This window comes from Neoarius graeffei, chromosome 19 (assembly GCF_027579695.1).
Source record: "Neoarius graeffei isolate fNeoGra1 chromosome 19, fNeoGra1.pri, whole genome shotgun sequence".
Classification (NCBI taxonomy): domain Eukaryota; kingdom Metazoa; phylum Chordata; class Actinopteri; order Siluriformes; family Ariidae; genus Neoarius; species Neoarius graeffei.
The window spans coordinates 49,603,521-49,620,840 of record NC_083587.1 but is presented as its reverse complement, the minus strand read 5'-3'; the positions used below and the strand labels follow the sequence as shown (position 1 = coordinate 49,620,840).

The following is a 17,320-nucleotide window of genomic DNA, read 5'->3' as shown; positions in this document are numbered from 1 at the left end:
AAAGAACATGGTACCACTACAAACCTGGCAAGAGAAGGCCGCCCACCAAAACTCACAGACCAGGAAAGGAGGGCATTAATCAGAGATGCAACAAAGACACTAAAGATAACACTGAAGGAGCTGCAAAGATCTACAGCGGAGATGGGAGCATCTGTCCATAGGATCATTTTAAGCCGTACACTCCACGGAACGGCGCTTTATGGAAGAGTGGCCAGAAAAAAGCCATTACTTAAGAAAACACATTTGGAGTTTGCCCAGCAGCATGTGGCAGACTCCCCAAACACATGGAAGAAGATTCTCTGGTCAGATGAGATAAAAATTGATCTTTTTGGCCATGATGGGAAATGCCATGTGTGGCACAAACCCAACACTTCCCATCACCCTGAGAACACCATTCCTACAGTGAAGCATGGTGGTGGCAGCATCATGCTGTGGGGATGTTTTTCATCTGCAGGGACAGGAAAGCTGGTCAGGACTGAAGGAAAGATGGATGGCACTAAATACAGGGCAATTCTGGAGGAAAACCTGTTTGAGTCAGCCAGAGGTTTGAGACTGGGATAAAGGTTCATGTTCCAGCAGGACAATGACCCTAAATATACTGCTAAAGCTACACTGGAGTGGTTTAAAGGGAAACATTTAAATGTCTTGGAATGGCCTAGTCAAAGCCCAGACCTCAATCCATTTGAGAATCTGTGGCATAACTTAAAGATTGCTGTACACCAATGCAACCCATCTAACTTGAAGGAGTTGGAGCAGTTTTGCCTTGAGGAATGGGCAAAAATCCCAGTGGCTAGATGTGCTAAGCTAATAGAGACATACCCCAAGAGACTTGCAGCTGTAATTGCAGCAAAAGGTGGCTCTACAAAGTATTGACTTTGGGAGTGAATACTTATTCATACTCCAGATTTCTGGGTTTTTATTTTGTTTTGTTTTCATCTCATCTCATTATCTCTAGCCGCTTTATCCTTCTACAGGGTCGCAGGCAAGCTGGAGCCTATCCCAACTGACTATGGGTGAAAGGCGGGGTACACCCTGGACAAGTCGCCAGGTCATCACAGGGCTGACACATAGACACAGACAACCATTCACACTCACATTCACACCTACGCTCAATTTAGAGTCACCAGTTAACCTAACCTGCATGTCTTTGGACTGTGGGGGAAACCGGAGCACCCGGAGGAAACCCACGCGGACACGGGGAGAACATGCAAACTCCGCACAGAAAGGCCCTTGCCGGCCACGGGGCTCGAACCCAGGACCTTCTTGCTGTGAGGCGACAGCGCTAACCACTACACCACCGTGCTGCCCTTGTTTTGTTTTTTTAATCTTAATTATTGTTTGTGTCACAGTTTTAAAAAAAAATTCACCTTTAAGGCATGTTGTAGGCATGTTGTGTAAATCAAACAGTGCTAACCCCCCCAAAATTCATTTTAATTCCAGCTTGTAATGCAACAAAACAGGACAAACACCAAGGGGGAGGATTACTTTTGCAAGACACTGTATAAACAAAGTAGCTACTGATGCCACACCCATCAGGCTAAAACCAATCTGCCTCTTCTCCCTTGACCCCAGAATGACTCTGGGCATCGTGGTCACTTAACAGCGGGGATACGAGCATCACAGACCTTGGAGGGGTTCCAATGGCAAGCTAGCGGGCAGTACCAGTATGCAGTGCCACCAAGCCGGGTCAGATAGCAATAAGAGCAGCTGTGACACACAGCCCAAATGTAACCATATGCTGCCTTCTGTCTCAACACACACACACACACATACACCTTAGAGGAGTCTGGAGAAACAGAAACCAGCCGTCTGACACTGAGACCATGAGTGACGGGTTCAAAAGTGTCTTCAGTTATTCTAAGGTTTTATATGGATTAAGAATGAATTTGTGAGAGCAGATTATAATACTAAGGTCAAAATTATGGACATTTCTGAGCAGACATGACGGAAGAAAACATGTGATAAGATGATACCATGACTGATTATTTATGAGAAAAGAAAAATATAATATAGTGCACTGATAATAAGTATTTATATGAGGCCTATATTGGATTTTATTGCCTCCCATTTTAACCTCGCAAATGGGTTTGCGAGTTCAGTAGAGTGAAATTGGCACTGTTCTCTGGCACAATTTACTGGAGTGACTCCAAAGAGTCCATACAATGCCTTTCTGATTCAATTCATTATATGTCTCACGTCATGTTCTCTGATCTAATACCTACTTAACATGATTAGTACATACAGTATAAGTCAAAATTTTGGACACCCCTACTCTACTCATTCATAGGTTTTTCTGTATTTTGACTATTAGAACAATACTGAAGCAGTCAAAACTATGAAATAACATATGGAACATACATGGAATTATGTAGTCAAAAAAAACAACAACATATATTTCATATTTTAGATTCTTCAAATTATCTGTGTTTACCTTGATGACACTTTGCAAACTATTGCCATTATCTTAACCAGCTTCATGAGGTAGTCACCTGGAATGCTTTTCAATTAACAGGTGTGCCTCGTCAAAAGTTAATTAGTGCAATTTCTTGCCTTCTTAATGTGTTTAAGATCAAACAGTAAACAGTAAACTAGATAGAGACTGTGACTAAAGTCACAGTAATTGGCACTAGCTCTTACAAACTAGGACATCTGGTCACCGTAGCCTATAGATCCAGAACAGTAAGCGATAGAGAATGACGCTTGGTGAGGAAAAGTGTCAGTAAACCTGCTGAGAGTAAACAAACTACAAACATGGACACTTTGAACTACAACTCCCAAGATTCATAGCGCCCTGTCTCCCTCCTGCTGAAAGTCAGCTGCCTCTCATTTCCTCAATTACCTGTTCACCTATTTAAGCTCCCATAACAAACACTCCAGTATGAAGTATCGTTCTGTCTTTCCAGTTCATACCAAGCCTTGTTTCTTCTGACTGTCTCTCGGGTTTTTATACCCTTTCGCTATTTCTCACACGTTTTCGCTCTTGCCTTATCTACCCTGTGTTGTTTGCCGATCGCCCGACCCTTGCTTGTTTACCGGCGCTGATTCCTGTCCCTCACTTTGGCTTCGATGTCAGTCTGCATCCCACTCTCCTCCACGCATACATCTGTAAGTGCCTGCATTCTAACAGGATACTTCACCGCAACATGGATGTAGCGGAGGATTTGAAACAGACTGCTCTCAATGCGCAGGGGCGTTTGCTAGGGGAACATTAGCAGATGCTCACCGACCTCAATACTCGAATGACACAACTCGCAACTGTGATGTCGCAGGCCCTCCTAGCACACCCCGAGTCTCCTCCTACCCCTGCGTTACAACTCTCCACACCAGAGAAGTTCGCTGGAGACACTGTCGCATGTAAAGGTTTTTTACTTCAGTGTTCTATGTATTTCGCCACCATACCTAATCTGTCCAATGAGTATAAGATCGCTAAGTTTTTGTCTTTTCTCACTGGCAAAGCGCTCCACTGGGCTACTGCCGTTTGGAACAAGAGCGGGAGACAAACCACTTCATATGAGCAGTTCCTCTCCCTATTCAAAAGGGTTTTTGATCATGAACCTGAAGGGATTAAAGTGGGAGAGAGTCTACTCTCCTGCTCTCAAGGATCTCGAAGTGTTGCTGAGTACGCCCTGGACTTCAGGACACTAGCAGCAGCCAGTGGATGGAATAACCCAGTGCTGAAAGCGGTTTTTTTGCCAAGGTCTGAGCCCAGAGATCATCAGTGAACTGGCCTGTAGAGACGAGAACCTTATGCTGGATTCCCTCATAGACCTAGCTATTCATTTGGACCAATTGTTAAAACACTGACCCTCCATCCACGAAGGGGCTAGGCCCATTCAGCCATCTAAAGATAGCTCACCCATGGAGGTAGCCCATTCCAGGTTAACCCGTGCTGAACATGCTCGACGGCGCAAGGATGGTTTATGTTTCTACTGTGGGAGCGCCGAGCATAACATTCGATAATGTCCAGTCCGTCCCGAGGGCCTCCAGCAGAAATTCCTGCCAGATCTACGAGTCTGGTGAGAAAACTCAGCTCTAAATCTTTTAAAATTCCCGTTTTATTCAAGATGGCATCCTCCACACATGTCCTATCTGCTTTTGTTGATTCAGGGGCAAAGGGGAACTTTATTAGCAGCAACATCGTACAGAAGCTCAACCTGCCTACAACCCCTCTGCACAGCGCACTCAGCATTAGAACCATCGATGGAGGACCCATAGGCGACAGGCTTGTCACCACTCGCATCCATCCCGTCCAAATTCAAGTAGGAGCATTACACAAGGAATTCATTTCTCTGTACGTCACCTCAACCGTTGATCATGACATCATCCTTGGAGATCCCTGGCTGCAACTATATGATCCGTTAATCTCTTGGCAAAGTAAAGAAATTCTGCAGTGGTCCCCCATGTGCTTCCAGAGCTGTCTTTCTCATCCTCAATTTAGGGTGTCTTCCACCTCAGTAGAGAGTCCTCAGCCAGACTCCATAGACAACGTTCCTGACTGCTATCAGGACCTTCTGGAGGTCTTCAGTAAGGGGAAGGCCTGCGGGCTACCACCACACCAGCCATATGACTGTGCAATTGACTTACTACCAGGTATGTCACCACCACATGATCGTATTTACCCTCTATCCCAGAAGGAGTATGTTGCTATGGAGGAGTATATTCAGGAGGCCCTCAAACAGGGATACAGCCATCCTTCCAAGTCCCCTGCTGCTGGTTTCTTTTTTGTGAAGAAACAAGGACATGGTCTAAGGCCTTGCATTGATTATAGAAGTCTCAACCAGGTTACTGTTAAATACCCCATCCTCTTCCATTAGTCCCTGCGGCGCTTGAGCAACTCAGATCCGCAAAGATCTTCTCAAAGCTTGATCTCCAAAGTGCTTATAACCTGATCAGGATTAGAAAGGGGGACAAATGGAAGACCGCCTTCAGCACGACCGCGGGAAACTTCGAATATCGGGTAATACCTTATGGCCTTTCTTCAACACCCAGCATGTTCCAGTGCCTTATCAATGACGTGCTATGGGACATGCTGGGCAAATATGCTATTGCGTACATAGATGATATTCTGAGATACTCCTCAGATATCAAGAGTCACCAGGAACACGTCTGAGCCGTTCTCAAACATTTACTGAAGAACCACCTCTACGTAAAGGCGGAGAAATGCAAGTTCCATCAAAGTAAGATCTCTTTCCTTGGCTATATTATCAGCGCAGAAGGGGTAAGCATGGACTCAACCAAAGTATCCACCGTCACCTCCTGGCCAACACCCAAGTCCATAAAGGACCTTCAGCAATTCTTGGGCTTCGCTAACTTTTACCACCAGTTAATTCGGGGTTTTAGCACCATAGCAGCCCCTCTAACAGCATTATTGAAGAAGGGACCTAAATGTCTACAGTGGAACTCAGCTGCAGAGGGAGCCTTCAATCAGCTCAAGCTCACTTTCACCTCGGCTCCCATACTCCAGCATCCTGACCCTACTAAGCCGTTCATCATTGAAGTGGATGCGTCTGATACTGGAGTTGGGGCCATTCTCTCCCAATGCTTTGGAGAGAAACACAAGCTACACCCAGTAGTCTTCTTTTCTAAGAAATTATCCTCAGCAGAAAGGAATTATGACGTGGGGAACAGAGAACTCCTCGCTATCAAATCAGCCCTCGAGGAGTGGCAGCACTGGTTAGAGGGGGCTACTCACCCCTTCACAATCCTCACAGATCACAAGAATTTGGAGTCTCTCAAGAAAGCCAAGAGATTAAATCCACATCAGGCCAGGTGGGCATTGTTCTTCACCAGGTTCGATTTCACAATTTCATTCCGTCCAGGTTCTGAGAACACTAAAGCAGAAGCACTGTCTAGGGCGTTCAGTCCATCCCTCCAAGACCCAGTATCTCACAATATCCTTCCTCCACAGTGCTTCATGTGATCCATCGCCTGGGAACTGGACAAGGAAATAAGGAAGTCACAGACACAAAACCATCCTATTCATCTCCCACCTGGCCTTCTCTACGTACCCACGCACCTTTGCAGTCGACTCATCACCTGAGCACATGCATCTCCCACCACTGGACATCCGGGCAGTCAACGCAATTACCAAATGCTGAAAAATAAGTATTGGTGGGAGAACATGCTCACAGAAATCAACCAGTTTATCACTTCATGTTCTGAATGTGCCCAAGCTAAAGTCCCAAGAAACAACCCCCACCCCCCACCCCGCAGGCAAATTATGCCCCTTCCCAATTCCCCAGAGACCCTGGTCACACTTAGCCATTGATTTCATCACGGACTTCCCTCCCTCTCAAGAAAACACCACCATTATGGTAACCATCGACAGATTTTCTAAAGTACTTAAACTTATCCCGTTGCCTGGCATCCCCACAGCTGCCCAAACTGCAGAACTGCTGTTTCAACAAGTCTTCAGATATTATGACATTCCCAAGGATATAGTCAGTGACCGGGGCCCTCAATTCATTTCACGATTCTGGACTAGCTTCATGGAAAGGTTGGGAGTATCGGTAAGCCTCACATCAAGCTATCACCCCCAGTCTACTGGCCAAGTAGAGAGAGCAAATCAAGAAATCGGTTGTTTCCTAAGAGTTTACTGCATGCATAACCAGGGGGACTGGGCACGCCTCTTTCCTTGGGCCGAGTATGCACAAAACTCACTCACTCAGCCACCCAGTTAACGCCGTTTCAGTGCATACTCAGTTTCCAACTGCCCTTGTTCCCCTGGGACAACACTCCTAGCTAGGTACAAGCGGTTGACGACTGGTTCAGACGCAGTCAAGCTGTCTGGGAAGAGGTTCATCAGTGTCTTGTAACAGTTTGCACCAAGTACAAGGAGTATGCGGATAAGCATAGTGGAGATTCTGAACTTTTCCCCTGGTGACAGAGTTTGGGTAGCAACAAAGAACCTACGAGAACACAACACCTGTAGAAAACTTTAGCCATGTTACATCGGGCCATTCAAGGTAATATGTCACATTAACGAAGTAGCATATCGTCTCGAACTTCCCCCACATAGCCGAATATCTCCCACCTTCCACGTAGCACATCTAAAATCTGCTATCCTGGGACGTCTTGCCAGCAACACACTGGTCCAGGAGCATCCCACACTCGAGCTCGAGGGAGAGCCCATCTACCAGGTAAATAAGAGCCTTGACTCAAGACAAAGAAGAGGCCAAGTCGCGTACCTGATGGACTGGGAGGGATATGGACTCGAGGAGCAAAGTTGGGTCAGGGCCAAGAACATCCGAGATCCCCTGTTAAAACAAGAATTTCACACCCAGCATCCCAACAAACTGGCACCCAGAGGAGTCGTCCAAGAAAAAAGGTAGCTCCCAGAGGTAGCTTCTTGGGGGGTTCTGTCAGTAAACCCTCTGAGAGTAAACAAACTACAAACATGGACACTTTGAACTACAGCTCCCAAGATTCACATCGCCCTCTGTCTCCCTCCTACTGAAAGTCAGCTGTCTCTCATCTCATCTCATCTCATCTCATCTCATCTCATTATCTCTAGCCGCTTTATCCTTCTACAGGGTCGCAGGCAAGCTGGAGCCTATCCCAGCTGACTACGGGCGAAAGGCGGGGTACACCCTGGACAAGTCGCCAGGTCATCACAGGGCTGACACATAGACACAGACAACCATTCACACTCACATTCACACCTACGGTCAATTTAGAGTCACCAGTTAACCTAACCTGCATGTCTTTGGACTGTGGGGGAAACCGGAGCACCCGGAGGAAACCCACGCGGACACGGGGAGAACATGCAAACTCCACACAGAAAGGCCCTCGCCGGCCACGGGGCTCGAACCCAGGACCTTCTTGCTGTGAGGCGACAGCGCTAACCACTACACCACCGTGCCGCCCCAGCTGTCTCTCATTTCCTCAATTACCTGTTCACCTATTTATGCTTCCATAACAAACACTCCAGTGTGAAGTATCGTTCTGTCTTTCCAGTTCATACCAAGCCTTGTTTCTTCTGACTGTCTCTCATTTTTCTGACCCTTTCTGACTGTCTCTCGTTTTTTCTGACCCTTTCTCACACGTTTTCGCTCTTGCCTTATCTACCCTGTGTTGTTCGCCGATCGCCCAACCCTTACTTGTTTACCAACGCTGATTCCTGTCCCTCCCTTTGGCTTCATTGTCCGTCTGCATCCCACTCTCCTCCGCGCATACATCTGTAAGTGCCTGCATTCTAACAAAAAGTTGCGCTCTGCTGCCCTTAACAAAATTTTTAAAAAAGATTGAAAAAAATCATGAAAATTGACAGTTATAAGCGATTGAAAAAAATCCCGTTGTTCATGGATCATTCCAGATCAGTGATCCAGATCACCACCAAAAGTCATAGCAACATAATTCAGCCCAGAGGTATTCATGTGAAATTTGGTGACGATTGGTTAAAAACTGAAGGAGAAATAACGTCCTAAAAAAACATTAGGAGAATAAGAAGAAGAAGAACAAAATCAACTGTGAGCTACTGCTCACTTACTTATACCCCCGCTCTCGCTTATTTCAGAATGCAAGCAATCGAAGGAATCATCATCATTCACTGGTTTTCTGCATCTACAGTCATGGAAGCGTCCTGCAGCTGCATTCAGTCTTTCTTCATCTTCCACTGCGTCTCGCATCCTGCAAGCTCCCTTAGCTCTCTGAGTTTCTTTTCTGTTGTAGGGGGACTTCATCCTCTGTGCTTGAGGTCTGCCTTCAGCATGCTGAGCAGATTTACACAATGCCTTCCTTTACGGGCCTTGTATCTGCTGGAGCCTAATACTGCAAATTCCAAAGCTTTTTGCGCAGGTGTGTCTTGTGGCTATCGAAGGAATAGGACACTTATTATGAATCAAGCGGTTGTGGTTTGTAGTTGCTGAGAAAAGTGTTACGAAAATTTTGTAAATCCACCCTATATGTTTCGTAAATATATTAAGTCGGTAAACAGGAAATCAATGTGGGACAGACCTGAATACGGTATACACGGTATAGAACCCCAAGCTGAAGTTTGCTACCAAGTAACAAGTGGCTATGATTTTGTGGTTACTGAGAAAAAGGGTGTTTCGGACGGACGGCGATGTGGACAGACGGACAGAGGTAAACCAGTATTCCCCCCCCCCCCCCCCCCCAAGGAGCGGGGGTGTAATAAAGTGGGAAAATCCTAAGTGACAGTAACAATTTGCAACGGTGCTGCTAGCGCAAATTAATAATAAAAGTACAGAAATAGCCTTATTCTACAACTGTAATAATCCATATTATGTCAAGAACTGCTCAACTAAGTAAAGAGAAACAACATCCATCATTACTTTAAGACATGAAGTGTCATTTAATTAATAAAAATAAATAAAAACTACTGAATTAGAAAGTGTGTCCAAACTTTTGATTGGTACTAGATAACATAGTACATCCTGTATATTGGGCCCAGGACAGCAAAATTGTCCATACTCTCTGGGTGGGCCAGATGACACATTATCTCTCTCTCTCTCTCTCTCTCTCTCTCTCTCTCTCTCTCTCCTGTCAATCAGAGCACCTGTGAGCTCATGTATGCAGAAGGGGGTAGATAGCACATTTGTCTGAGTGCGTAATGCTGTCCTGAGCAGCAGTTTGAAAAATATACGGTTAGCTGGCTTCACATGTTTTGCACAAAGCATGCATTATTATTATAAATTATTATAAATAAGTGTTATCTGTATCCAATGATTCTTGTGTTTCATTGTGGTTTCCCCTTACATTTGTGTCGAGTTTCTTTGTATGATGTGTGGAAACTGATACATGTATATGCTATGACCAGGGTTGCCAGATCTTCATACCAAAAGCAGCCCAATAGGACAAACATTGGGTCCAATTACATATGGGTTGGGGATAATTTGCCCAAACTTTTGTAAATTTAGTGGATTGTCATATATAAACCTCATGTTTAGGCTTGTACACCAGTTTTGCACAAATCATAGAAAGTTTTTTGAGCAGAATGCAACTGAAAATCAATACAAAACAATGAGATGTCTGAGTTTTATTGTTCATGTCTTTGAAATCCCCCAGGATTTCTTTGGCTTAGCATGCATTTATGAGCAGATCATGGTGAAAGTCCAAGTAAGTCTAAAAGTTCACTTATAGTGAGCTTATGCAGGTATTAAAGAGTATCTACCGCTTGAAATTAAATTAAATGCTGTTCATTATACAACCCCGATTCCAAAAAAATTGGGACAAAGTACAAATTGTAAATAAAAACGGAATGCAATGATGTGGAAGTTTCAAAATTCCATATTTTATTCAGAATAGAACATAGATGACATATCAAATGTTTAATCTGAGAAAATTTATCATTTAAAGAGAAAAATTAGGTGATTTTAAATTTCATGACAACAACACATCTCAAAAAAAGTTGGGACAAGGCCATGTTTGCCACTGTGAGACATCCCCTTTTCTCTTTACAACAGTCTGTAAACGTCTGGGGACTGAGGAGACAAGTTGCTCAAGTTTAGGGATAGGAATGTTAACCCATTCTTGTCTAATGTAGGCTTCTAGTTGCTCAACTGTCTTAGGTCTTTTTTGTCGTATCTTCCGTTTTATGATGCACCAAATATTTTCTATGGGTGAAAGATCTGGACTGCAGGCTGGCCAGTTCAGTACCCGGACCCTTCTTCTACGCAGCCATGATGCTGTAATTGATGCAGTATGTGGTTTGGCATTGTCATGTTGGAAAATGCAAGGTCTTCCCTGAAAGAGACGTCGTCTGGATGGGAGCATATGTTGCTCTAGAACCTGGATATACCTTTCAGCATTGATGGTGTCTTTCCAGATGTGTAAGCTGCCCATGCCACACGCACTAATGCAATCCCATACCATCAGAGATGCAGGCTTCTGAACTGAGCGCTGACAACAACTTGGGACGTCCTTCTCCTCTTTAGTCCGAATGACATGGCGTCCCTGATTTCCATAAAGAACTTCAAATTTTGATTCGTCTGACCACAGAACAGTTTTCCACTTTGCCACAGTCCATTTTAAATGAGCCTTGGCCCAGAGAAGACGTCTGCGCTTCTGGATCACGTTTAGATATGACTTCTGCTTTGAACTATAGAGTTTTAGCTGGCAACGGCGGATGGCACGGTGAACTGTGTTCACAGATAATGTTCTCTGGAAATATTTTGGTAGGAAATATTTCTCTGGAAATATTCTGGAGCCCATTTTGTGATTTCCAATACAGAAGCATGCCTGTATGTGATGCAGTGCCATCTAAGGGCCCGAAGATCACGGGCACCCAGTATGGTTTTCCGGCATTGACCCTTACGCACAGAGATTCTTCCAGATTCTCTGAATCTTTTGATGATATTATGCACTGTAGATGATGATATGTTCAAACTCTTTGCAATTTTACACTGTCGAACTCCTTTCTGATATTGCTCCACTATTTGTCGGCACAGAATTAGGGGGATTGGTGATCCTCTTCCCATCTTTACTTCTGAGAGCCGCTGCCACTCCAAGATGCTCTTTTTATACCCAGTCATGTTAATGACCTATTGCCAATTGACCTAATGAGTTGCAATTTGGTCCTCCAGCTGTTCCTTTTTTGTACAATTAACTTTTCCAGCCTCTTATTGCCCCGTCCCAACTTTTTTGAGATGTGTTACTGTCATGAAATTTCAAAAGAGCCAATATTTGGCATGAAATTTCAAAATGTCTCACTTTTGACATTTGATATGTTGTCGATGTTCTATTGTGAATACAATATCAGTTTTTGAGATTTATAAATTATTGCATTCTGTTTTTATTTACAATTTGTACTTTGTCCCAACTTTTTTGGAATCGGGGTTGTAAAACAAGTGTGTATTATAGGGTCTGTAGATGTCAAAGTCCCTTCTGTGCCAGGACCTAGTCTTCCCAGGCAGTCTCCCATCCTAGTACTAACCAGGCCCTTAGGGTGCATTGGGTGGCAGCAATCTCCGTATTTATAGCCCTCGGCCTCTCATCTATTACATAGCTAGGGTTACAGTGGGGGGCTGGTCCACTGGTAACCATGAGAGTTTGACTCCCTACTCACATCTGTATTGCAGGGTACCTTGCCAGATGGCAGTAGGTACTATTTTTACCTGACTGTGACTAGAACTCACAATCTCTCAGTCGAGAGGTGGATACGCTAACCACTAGGCCAGCTCACAGTTCTGTACATGTAGCACTTGTAAAACATCTCTTTTCACAAGTAGCTTAACCGTTCTCCCAACTTGACTTGACTGTTGTCGTTGATTTACCTCACAGATTTCTATCAGGTCCTGACTGACATTTTGACAAAATCAAAGGTTCTCCTTTGACCTTATTGAGAAACAAAACTTTAGAGTTTAATATTTTAAAGTCACAAAGCTGTCAGATAGAACCTTAAAACTTTTAGAACTTTAGCTTAGACAAATGCGGTGATGATGTAAAGTCAGTATGATAAGAGTGAGCCAACCAGTGACAGCACAGACAGTAACCAAGAATTAATGGGGGCAGCCATGACCTGAAGGTTGGTGAAGCAGCCTTGGGCCCAAAGGGACGCTGGTTCGATTCCTGGGAACGGCAGGAAAAATGTGAGGGGAGCTGAGTGAATGAACAGCACTTTCCCCTCCCACTGTATCATGGCTGAAGTGCCCTTGAGCAAGGCACCTAACCCCCAACTGCTCCCCGGGTGCTGTAGCATAGCTGCCCACTGCTCTGGGGATGTATATGCGCTCGTTGTTCACTTGTGTGTGCAATGCAGAAGAGGAATTTCACTGTGCTTGAGTGTACATGTGACAAATAAAGGATTCTTCTTCTTCTTAATATGTGAAAGGTAAATGTAAAAATAAATAAGAACAAACGTCAGTACATATTTTTTTAACTAAAAATGGCAAAGTGTTTTTTACCTGGACATCAAATTTAGCAGGGTTTAAAAAATGCACACAGTCTTACGCTGTACTTGTCGCAGTGAATTGTTCTTTCCAAAACTGTATAAGTTAATAATGATTCATTCATTCATTCATTTGCATTACGTAAATTTAAGTACCGTAAATATTTACTGAAATATTTCAGACAGTAAGTGGAAATGTAACTGGAACTGATATATTCAAACAGTTACATTTAAATATATCAATATTCATAGCTTAATAGAAAGAGGTGGAAAAGCAAATATAAAGATTCAAATGACTTGCTAAAAGACTACCGCTGCTAGGTTCATGTATTTTCTGCCTGCTCAGAGCCATGGATGCAACAACAACTTGCATTTTTCTTTACTTACGTTTCCGGCTCCTCCTTCGTTGCTTCTTTTTGAGGCTCATTTTGGGACTTAGTCTGTGGCTGGAGAACGTTATTAACCAGCTCCGTGATCCCACTAAAGGGACTTTTGAACCACCTGCACAGACAAGCGGGACATCACCGAGGCGGCTCGAGCAGCGCAGGAGATTAAAACGACTGTGATTATATTATCACAGCTGCACTGCAGGACACATTCATGTAGGGAGAAGAAGACGAGAACAAGCAGCTATGAAAAGAACTGGAAGAACTGGATGCTTACACACCGTCGGAGAGAGTGAACGAGAGAGACAGAGAGAAAGAGAGAGAAAGAGCAAGGATAGACAGCGAAAGAGAGAGTGTGTGAAATAGAGAAAGAAGCATGTAGCAGTACAGCCAGTGAAATCTTAGGTTGTGTCAGACAACCAGATATAATATGGTCACACGTTACATAGAAAAAGAGGCTCAGAACTGAGCGTCTGTCTAAAACTAACAGCCGTCTGAGAAGCAGGTAAAGCAGAACAGGTGCGTCCAGTGGCTCTCGTATGCAGCCAGTGAAAAAAAAAAGCGTTGACAAGAGAAAGAGGAAGCCACACACAAGAAGAAAGCACATGAGAGGGCCAAAGCTGGGAGCTCCTGTATCTATGTTATGCTAAGACATACTTACTGTGCCGACTGAGGCTTTGGATCTTCTTTGACCCTAAAAATAAAAATAAATGACCAACTCAGTGGGGATGGAGGGTGAAACATAACAGAATAACAACAAATGTTGAAATCAAAAGATTATCAACTGAAAATAATCAACATGAAGAAGACACAATATAAAATTAAGTATATAATAATTATGTCCATTCAACATGCAAAAAAAAGTGATTCAGAGAATTGAGCAGTGATTTGAATAAAAAGGTAATAAATCAAAAAAATTAAACCAATAACAGTTATATTGTGTTCTATACTGTATATTTCTGCATAAATCAGCTACAACTACGTCTCCTTTAGTCTCTAATCCTGACATACGTTTTAACCAGAGCATCACTCATTTCCAATAAAACATGGCAAGCATCCGGTGTGTGCCAAGAAAGCCCAAGCCCGAAATTACAGCCCTAAATTACAGTCCAACAAAGATTACTCTGCACAATATATTAATTAGCTTAAATAAAACGTTAAAGACGAGCCAATAAAAGCACTCCTTTTCAGGAGTCATGCCACCACAAAGAGTTCAAGCAGGTTTGCTCACATCATTGGAGAATCCAGTGTGGACAGATAGCACCTCGATCAAAACTCCTCAACCTGAACGAGGAAACACCAACAAAGCTACACGCGAAGAAAAAGACAATTATCCCAAACCTGAAAGCATGCACACTCCCTCATGCGAAGTGATACCTCCAACTACACACAGCTTCATTAATATGTATGAATGAGAGCAGGACACTCATTCTGTGCCTTTCTTCCCCCCTTCACCTGAACACTATTCACTGATCCAGGGCTGATGGACATACGCTGCCCTCTACTGGATGTACGGAACTCGAACCGACACTCACTGGACACTTTATTAGGAAAACCCATCCACCTGCTGTTTTATGCAGTTATCTAATCAGCCAGTCCCTTGACAGCAGCACAATGCATCAAATCAAGAGCTTCGTTAATGTTCACTTCAAACATCAGGATCTCAAAGTGTGACTTTCACTGTGGCATGGGTGTTGGTTTGAACCAGATGGACTGATTTGAGTATTTCAGAAACCGATCTCCTGGGGTTTTCTCACACAACAGTCTCTCGAGTTTACATAGAATGGTGCAAAAAACAAAAAACACTGAGTGAGTGAGTTAAAGTTCTGTGGGTGGAAACAAACACCTTGTTGATAAGAGAGATCAAACGAAAATGGCCAGATTGGTTCGAGCTGCCAGGACGGATATAGTAACTCATAGCAACTCTTTACAATTGTATTGAGCAGAAAAGCATCTCAGCATGCAACAGCAGAAGATCACATTGGGTTCCACTCCTACAGCCAAGAACAGGAATCTTAGAATCAAGAACAGGTTCCTGTTAAAGTGGCCGGTGAGTGTAAGTTGGCCGTTTTTGAAGGTCTGGAGGTGCAAGATTCACTGAATCAGATATACTGTACTATAAACAGAACAGATGCAACAGTACTGAAAGAAAGACAATCACGACTGACAGGCATAGTCCTTTTTAATACTTTATGTAAAGAACGAGACCTTCAATGAAGGCGTAGCTCACTCTGGCTCCGTCTAGTCCAGAAGGAACGATCTAAAGTGGGCCACCTTACACAATAAATGTTTCAAGCTATATACACTATATACAAACTATATATAGACGCTATATACACCCTAAGAATACCGACCTATTTGTCAGAAAGAATCCAGAACGGCGAGGAATTGACCGAGAAGAAGCAATTTTTGTTGAACTGCTCATTAAGGCTTAACGAAGGCATTAATGAAGTCCATAACTTCATTAATAATTGTAATTAAGCAAATCTGGGTAGAGGTTATCTGCATCCTAGGTACCCCTACCTTCATACCAGAAAGAATCAAAATCAGTGAAGAATTGAGGGAGATAAAGCGATTTGTGTGGAAACTGCTCGTTAAGGCTTAATTACTCCATATCTTCATGATTAATTGCAATTATGCAAATTTGGGTAGAAGCTATATGCACCCCAGGCAGACCTACCTTCCTGCCTAAAAGAATAAAAATTGATGAAGAATTGAGAGAGAAGAAGCGATTTTCATGAAATGTGGACGACGATGGACAGACGATGGACAGCACAGGATGGCATAAGGTCATCGCCTGTCGGCCGGATGAGATAATAATAATAATAATAATAATAATAATAATAATCAGCAAGAAGATGCTGGAAAGTGGCCGAAAGTGGATTCTTTTCCTATACCAGCACATCCTGAAGCAACTTGCCAATAAAGACAATAATTTATTAATGAAAGAATGACACATCATACTTTTTGTCCATTTCTAGTTACAAATAGTTACAGCTTGTCAAAAAGAAAAGGCTTTACAACTACAGTAAGTAATGGGAAGTGGAAATCCAACCAAAGCATTCTGCACTATAAGTAGTTGAAAGTTATTCATGAGCCACAGAGAAAACAGCCTGACACAGCATGCACAGGAAAGCCACACAAGCTAAAGGTGCGACATTCTTTGTTGCAAATATCAACAAACATGACAAAATCGCTGCCTGTGAGGCTTCATACGCGTATGTGAGTGAGTGAGTGAAAGAAAGTGGAAAAGCTAAAGTAAGTGAAATAAAGGGTTTGTGTGTGACCATCAACTCTCGCCTGCCGTGCTTCTGTGCTTCACCCACATCAGGAACTGCTACTATACGGTTAAATACGAGCTGAGATACAGTACAACAGTACTGACTGTCTGGTTTAACATAACAGTGCTATGGGAACTAAAAATTCAGAGATGATAGCTATAAATGTTCTAAGAATGAAGACTGTAACTCCAAATCCACCAGTGAGAAAATGATGGCAATGTGCAAGCTCCACTTTCTGTTCCATACATGTATTGACTGAAAGTTAGCAACTTTTAAATCTCATCTCATCTCATTATCTCTAGCTGCTTTATCCTGTTCTACAGGGTCGCAGGCAAGCTGGAGCCTATCCCAGCTGACTACGGGTGAAAGGCGGGGTACATCCTGGACAAGTCGCCAGGTCATCACAGGGCTGACACATAGACACAGACAACCATTCACACTCACATTCACACCTACGGTCAATTTAGAGTCACCAGTTAACCTAACCTGCATGTCTTTGGACTGTGGGGGAAAACGGAGCACCCGGGGGAAACCCACGCGGACACGGGGAGAACATGCAAACTCCGCACAGAAAGGCCCTCGCCGGCCACGGGACTCGAACCCGGACCTTCTTGCTGTGAGGCGACAGCGCTAACCACTACACCACCGTGCCGCCGCAACTTTTAAATCTCATACAAAACTGTTTGCTGTTGTTGTTTTTTCTAAGTTCCAGGTAAATGTGTCGAAATTCCAAACCAATTTTAAATCTGATTACGTTCATGATGATTCATTGGCATTCTTCAGTTAGTTGTTTGTTTGAGAAGTTA

General features: G+C 43.6%; 1 protein-coding gene across 1 annotated transcript in view; it reads right to left on the bottom strand.

The window, feature by feature from the left end:
- The window catches only part of rims2a (regulating synaptic membrane exocytosis 2a), a 454,274-nt gene that overhangs the window by 400,601 nt on the left and 36,353 nt on the right, over positions 1-17,320 (bottom strand). Inside the window, exons 2-3 of the mRNA XM_060900221.1 lie at positions 13,895-13,927; positions 13,235-13,348 (exon numbers count right to left, since the gene is read on the bottom strand). Coding sequence (XP_060756204.1) covers positions 13,235-13,348; positions 13,895-13,927 — 147 coding nt within the window. The remainder of the gene's footprint in view (positions 1-13,234; positions 13,349-13,894; positions 13,928-17,320) is intronic.